The following is a 7554-nucleotide window of genomic DNA, read 5'->3' on the forward strand; positions in this document are numbered from 1 at the left end:
AAATAATGCAGAATTCATGTATTGTTTGTCAAAAGAGATTATCACGTTTTGCATAAGTAGATTATCACTAATTATCACGTTTTGAAGATGAATAAAACGTGCATGATAAATGAATTGTTTAAATTATATTTTATGACCTTAATTATTCATAAATTTACCTATTCAAATCTTGAATTGAATAAATTTTTTTTAGGATAAATGAATAGTTTAAATTATATTCACTGGTGCAATATTATAGGAACTTATATGAGTCAGCAACGGAGGTTAAAATTTAGACCAAACCTTGATCTTGTTTCTTAAGCCACAAATTGGGTTCCTCCAATATCTTAATTACCATTTTTCTCATTTTTCTGCTTTCAGATTTTCTAAACATATATATATAAAGCATATATTATGTAATAAAACAACATGTTGAGTCCTTTTAATATCAATTTAATTACATGTCAAAATATATATATATATCAATTTAATTAGTCACTTCACTGGTGCAATGAGACTTCAACGTTCACTTAATTAACGTGTTAACATGCTTTTTGATAACATTTTGTATAAAGGTCACATAATAATTATATTCAGGGGCGGAGTTAGGATTTGAGATTTGGTGGGGTCAAATTGAAAAATAAATAAAAAAAAAAAAAAATACTCACTAGGTGACTCCGCCCTGATTACATTGAACTTGAACCTATCACCAAACCAGGTTACATGTTCAAGCTTGGTTCATTATTTTTCGAACAAATTTGAGTATATTTACAAATTACTTGATTAACTTTTATTCTTTTCTCATATATGATAAATATATTATTATGCGTTGTCTTAAATCCATGCTAATTATTAATTACGCAATTATAATTCAGATTATATCGTCCGAACTAATGAGATAAACTAATTTTGTCTATACATGCACTTGTGACATTTAATTTCATCTATATTGTATTTGTTACAAATCACATATAAATTTTTATGACCAAATGAATAGTTTAAATTATATTTTATGACCTTATTTATATATTTACCTATTTAAATCTTGAATTGATCAAAGTACATTTTCTAGTTTATATATATATATACACACCAAAAGTATATTAAAAAATCATAGTCATAATGATTCATTATAACTATTGCATTAAGAAGATAATTCTCTCTCGTCTTTTTAAATGCTTAAAATGTTATCATTACAAACTAAAGCTAATATTATAAAAATAACAATAAAAATGAAGGTATACAATATTATAGGAACTTATACGAGTCTAACTCATTTAATAAACAAGCCTAAATTTATGTTCAAAATTTATTATTTAACAAATTGACTACTGTAACAACATATAATGCCATGGCGTTTACAAAATTAACCAAAATGGAGAAAATAGTAAATATTAGAGGAAATCCTTAAATATAAAATTTTGGTAAGGAAAAGGTTATCTAACTTCCTCAACCCCCGGCTCAAGAAGTTTTCTTCATGTTTCTATTGACCACCTCAAAAACTTTCACCGTCTTACAAATAATCTTAGCATATTAGTTCTTTGAGTGACGATATTCTTCACATGCACCCATTTATTACAACAATTTCACACCGACTGATGTGGGCCGGGTATGATGCAATACAAAAGCATTGCAGCGGCACCTTCCATCTTGCCCGGCCTCATAAGAAATCCCAAAGGTATGATGCAATACAAAGTGTGAAATTATCTTTTGAGTATACAGACCGTATATGTTTTTTTTCCACCAGACACTTCACTAGGATATATATCCCAAAGACAAAATTGAGAGAAATGATACTATACATCTTGAGACCATTTTTTGGCCTTGTCATACTATTTTGTTTGTTTGTCTCTCTAGAAATAGAAAAAGCATCATATAATTGTCATCAATCATCATCAAGGGACTGCAAAATGTAATATCTAGGACCACCCATGCACCTGAATAGCAGCAATAAAGCAGACGTAATGTTTACTGATAATATATACACTACTGTTGTGACTGCCAGGCCTTACCCAATGCTTCCTTCTGCTTGAGATGCTTAAAAGGCGCCCCCCCAAGAGACAGTGGCTGCTTTTAGGACCTCTACAGATGTGGACACAAATGTCCACATGATGACACTCATCCAACCTCTCTCTCACAACGGTTAAGCCTGCAAAATCATGGGCGGAAAGGGGGTGGACCAATGCCACCGACTACCTACCACCACAAGTATTTTACTTGAGAAAGGACAATAATTAAAACAAGATTTTTATTTTTATTTTTTTTTACCCTCAATTGGATTGGATGAATATTAGAAGCTCCATTTACCCAGATGTGAAGCCGTGGTTTTTTACGAGCAGTAATATTACAGCATGTGAGAGTGGGAGTGGGAGTGGGAGTGGGAGACAGTTTCTTTGTTGGAGTCCAACATTGGTGAGCAAACAATGAAAGCCCCCTTTGAAAATCCGATAGATTTGAAAAACTAGAAAGCTTTTATTGGAAATTGAAGATTCCCTCAGTTTCATCCAATCCCATTTAAGCAACACCCACCACCACTACAACTCCCATCATTTTCCCATCACAACACAAAGACATTGGCTACGAACTAGATTGCCTCAAGACTACACAAAAAGAGAATCATTAACTACCATTAGTTCAACAAGATTACACCAAATCAGCACTACTAGCTCTGAATTTTTTTTTTTTCTTTTTTCCTTCTATAATCTCTAAGAAAACCTTTATTTTCTTCACAATCTCCACCTTTCTCTTACCAGCTATACCCATCCAACATTTTAACCCGCACAAACTTGCAAGTATCCATAACAGAGGAAAGTTGCAGAAAAATTATGATGGTGCACTACGGACAATGATATATATATATATATATATATATAGAGAGAGAGAGAGAGAGAGAGAGAGAGAGAGAGAAGATTCTTCCAATACGTCACTACCAATAATGCTTATCCCACTACTACTACTACTAGCATCACCACCCACCAAGGCAGCAAGCCACCAACCATTCTCACGAGAGGTTAAAGAAACCAACAAGAATTTTACCGATGTTGCTTCAGAGAAAAGTGGGGGAAAGTATGACACAAAGCTGATGAAAGACGTGCGTTGCCTCACGTGTAGACAAAGAGCCCAAAGATTAACCGTGCAGAGCATAGTAGAGAGAGAGAGAGAGAGAGAGAGGGGGGGGGGGGGGGGGAGAAAGCAACGAGACAAAACATGAAGAGAGGGAAACGGGTCATGTTTATTCCACAGTTTTTCAAAGTTCCATCAGTACAAGTATTGACAAAGAAGGTGGGGGGAGGAAAATACAGTACCAAAAAAGAAAAAGAAAACCTAAGTAAATTTCTGTACCACATAGACTGACCTAGTTGGATGAACTACCCTACTTCCTACAAGTACAACCCTCTTTCCCTCCCCCTCTTCAGATGATCTGTTAGACAAAGGACTTTGATATGTATTTGTTGTGTAACTCGCTCGTCATAACCTCTGTTATGTTACAGACCATTAGTCTACACACGACTTGACAGTCCTACTTCTTTCTTTACAAGTGAATTAAGGGTGATGGAAAACAGAAATAATACCATCACCATTCCAACTAAAGCTAAGTCCTGCTACTTCAAAATTCCTAAGCTCAAGATCAACCGAGAATGTGCAGGAATATAAGTCCAGATGGAACAGTAAGATCTAAGGATCCAATTTCTCCCATTCATAGCGCCCTGGGAGCGGCTTGTCATTCACAGGATCAAAGTTGTACCTGCCGATAAACCCGAATCAGCAAAATTATATCAGCTTTGTGGGATGTTAATACATCTTTCAACTGGAATTTTACAAGCAACAGCAACATAGAATTGTTTAAAACCAAGGAAGGGAAACCATATATCATACTTCTCAATGAATTGTCTTTGCTGATCTTCTTCAGCAGCAGCAAAGAACTCATCCATTTCCTGTGCTGTTGGTATATGCCTACGCATTGTGTTCTGCGTTCTGCGGTTAGTCTCAGTTGAGCAGGTAGGCCTGGTAGAAGAACCGGGGGTTCTTATGGTGTCTGGATCCCTAATCAAACTACACGGTGTGGATTCGCGGGTGCTCCTGTCAAAACAGAAAATTTCTATTAGAAACATAATAAGGCTACCACCAACATACACCTTGCAAAATTAGGACGGCAGAACAATATAATAAGCTATGCAAGTTTTGTATCATAAATTTTGGCCCCAATAGCTGATCTTGACAATATTAGGTTTATGCAGAAAAAATCAATATGACCAGAATATACCGTGAAGAACAGGATATGCAGATAAGCTATTATTGTAAAGACTTGCAATTGTAAATCTTTTTTTATCTTCCACTGCACCATTTATGAAAGATATAGCCCACATGCTTTTCCCCAACTTTAACAAGACCCCACCAATCATATAGCAACAGAAAGCACTGAAGCAAACATCAAGACCAGAAACTTTTTTCTTTTTCCATCATGACATGATGCAATCACCAAAACTCCAGCAAAAAGGCTCTGAAACTTTGCGGAGGAATCTATGGCAGCTAAATTCTTTTCATTTATTATTATTATTTTTTTTGAGCTTTTATCCCATGATAATTATAAATAGGTCTTTCCCCTGGAATTTAAAAAAATAAAGGGTTTTAATTTCCAAAGGAATATGACTTGTTTTTCTCCAAAGGAGAATGAACAACATAAATTCTTCATCTAATTTTTTCTTCATTTATTGTCTCTCTTCTTTGCCAAGCAGTTCCAGACAGGATTCAAATTCTAATTCACACATGTCAAGCAGAAAAAGACCACACATACTAAAAAAAAATATATATATTTTTCCCTCACCCTCCAGCAAATTTTTCTTCAAAGAAGACAACTGCACACAATAATGGCAGTGTTATATTAGTGCAGAGGCATCTACTGAGGGAAAAGCAACAAGAAGCTTTTGTTTCTACCCATTAAAATAATGCAATGGGATCAATCTCTTGTGAACATCAAAATGACGAAACAGTGTATAGGACATACTTCATTTTGAAGCCCATGTGTCAGTACCATCCAAGTTCTAGAAACAAGTAAAAACATTAATGAAAAGCACAATACAGCCTATAAACAATCAAATAAGAACAGACAAAACAGTCGCACTGATTCTTCTCCAACCCGAATAAAAGTTAAGAAATGGATTTGTTGAGTGCGTTTTTCAAGTCCAATAACCCTAAAGCAAATGTGATTCTTACAGGTGAAAGGTAGAAGAGAAGAAATAAACGGCAAAGCCGCTCATTACAAGTTCCGCCAGAAAGAAAACATGAAACAAGGAGGAAAGAAAAATTCCCAATAGGTGAAAGTGCATCTAGCCTGGATTACTGGATTAACAAAATAGTTCAGGTTTTCTTGGTTTCCTAACAGTCTCAATTTCTTTCCTTTCTAACAACCAAGGAGGATGAAAGAAAACAAAAAAGGAAACTGCGGTGACAAAGACATTTACATATAATTTTTTTTCTTTTCCTTTATTTTCTTTCTAATCAAACAAACAGGCCATGAAAGAAAACGCAAGGAGGGGGGGGGGGGGTCCGGGTTTAAGCAAAAGATTGAACCATCGAAACCGATTTTGTATACACCTAGAAATTTCCTATGTTTGGAGGCTAAGAAACCTAGGGAATCAAAGTAACACGAAAATTCAAATTTTGCATCTTCAGAGTAAAAAGATTGAACCATCGAAACCAATTTTGTATACACCTAGAAATTTCCTATGTTTGGAGGCTAAGAAACCTAGGGAATCAAAGTAACACGAAAATTCAAATTTTGCATCTTCTATTACTCTGATTCCCCCCCCCCCCCCCCCCCCAAAATGAAAATTATGCACACAATGGCTGCAGCCAAGTCAACAGCAATTCCCTTCTCTTCAAAACAAAACATTCAAAACTCCAAAATTTCAAGTCCCAATAACTTCAACTCCATTTTCCAAGCAACCAAACTTGGGTTTTCAAAATCCCAATTTGCATGTTTTGAAAATTCGCATATTCAAATTTCTTCCGTTTTCCCTCATTTTCTCATCAACCAAGCAGAGGTGAAAAAGTAAAAACCCCTCAAAATAAGTGTTTTCAAACCAAATTCATAATTTGAAACAAGAAAATGAGCGAAACCCAGAAAACCCCTCTCCACTCGAGACCATAAGAGTAAAAAGAAAAAGAAAAGAAAACCCCATGATACTAAATCCCAATTTCTTCCATTTTCCCTCCTTTTTCTCAGCAACCTTAAACTAAAAACCAAAAAGCCCCAAAATAAGAGGTTCCAAGTGAAAATTAAAAAGAATCCCCCCAAAAACGGAAAAGCACAAAAAAAAAAAAAAAACCCACCTCTCTCTACCTTCAAACTCCAAAACATTCTCTCCAAACGAAGCTTCCTCAACCGCTAAATCGTTGTTGCCACTCTTTTCCTTCTCTTTAAGGTCCTCCTCTTTCTCAACCTCTTCGGCCTCCTGGTCGACGACCTTGGGCCCATGGGAGCCCACTCGCAGGCTCGACCCCGCCCTAGGGTTGGAACCGGCCTGCTTATGGCGCTTGGCCCCGGAGTCCTGGCTCGAAAGAGCGACCGGGGGCTTCTCAAGCCGGCGGCTCCGAAGCTGCAGGTAGGAGCCGGAGGCGGCTGCCGGAGAAGAAGGGGCCGGAGACTTCTGGAGGGCTAGGGTTCGCGCGCGCGTGCGGACCCCGAGGGACGACTGGGACACCTCCATGACGGCGAGCTCGCCTGTCGCTTTGGCCTTGCGAATGTACTTCCCCATCTCTCTCTCTCTCTCTTTTTTGTGCCTGCTTCGAACCCCAAAGCGGGTGGAGCTAAAGCTCAACAATAAGCTCAGCTTTCATAGAGAAATAAAGAGAGAAAGAAATGGGGGGAGGGGGGTATTTGTAGTGCCTGCCTCAACAAGGCAAACAATTAAGGTAGGGTTGGGGGTGGGGGAAGTAAGGGCCACTGTACTTTCAATTTCTCATGCTATTTTTCTTTTCTTTTCTTTTTTTTCTTCCCCCCCCACTTTTTCTTTTTTTTTTCTTTTTTTTTTTTTTTTAATTTATTTGTCCGTTTGTTTGACAATTGACATTTGATACTACTGCTTCACTTCGATTTCTATTTCTCGTTGTCATCTCGATATTTTCCTCTTTTTTTTTTTTTTCTTTTTTTGGGTTCTTCAAACCATTTATTTATTTTATCCCCTTCAGCAATTAAAAAAAAAATGATTCCTCTCCTATTAAATTAATCTAGATTCTTCGCTTTTTTGTAATCAAGATTCGTTTTAAATTGTCCAAGCCAAGACAATCTGCGGCAGTGCGAGTAAGGTTATGGTTTGAAGGTATCACAATTCTCTCGATCTATTTATTCAAACTTTTATAAATTTGACCCGCTAATTAAGATAGATCACTTATAAAATTTATTTGATCAAATAAAAATTAAACTGTCCAACTACTTATCTGATTAAGTAGTTCTCATAAGTAGTTTCTCAATTACTTGTTCGAATTCTCTCAAATCCGAACATATAATTTAAGAGGGTTCTGATTCAGTTTGAAGTCCTTTTTATATAATTTTTTTTTGTCTTTTTAAAATTA

The 7554-nt window shown here is 36.3% G+C and overlaps 1 protein-coding gene across 1 annotated transcript; it reads right to left on the bottom strand.

Moving 5' to 3' along the window:
* Positions 1–3187: 3187 nt before the first annotated feature.
* Positions 3188–6875, bottom strand: LOC133872421 (cyclin-dependent kinase inhibitor 5-like). The gene is made up of 3 exons (XM_062309927.1): positions 6313–6875; positions 3856–4059; positions 3188–3724 (listed from the first exon to the last, which is right to left on the bottom strand). The coding sequence occupies exons 1-3, from the start codon at positions 6735–6737 to the stop codon at positions 3655–3657; spliced, it is 699 nt and encodes a 232-aa protein (XP_062165911.1). The 5' UTR covers positions 6738–6875; the 3' UTR covers positions 3188–3654.
* Between the last annotated feature and the right edge of the window lie 679 nt (positions 6876–7554).

This window comes from Alnus glutinosa, chromosome 1 (genome assembly GCF_958979055.1).
Source record: "Alnus glutinosa chromosome 1, dhAlnGlut1.1, whole genome shotgun sequence".
Classification (NCBI taxonomy): Eukaryota; Viridiplantae; Streptophyta; class Magnoliopsida; order Fagales; family Betulaceae; genus Alnus; species Alnus glutinosa.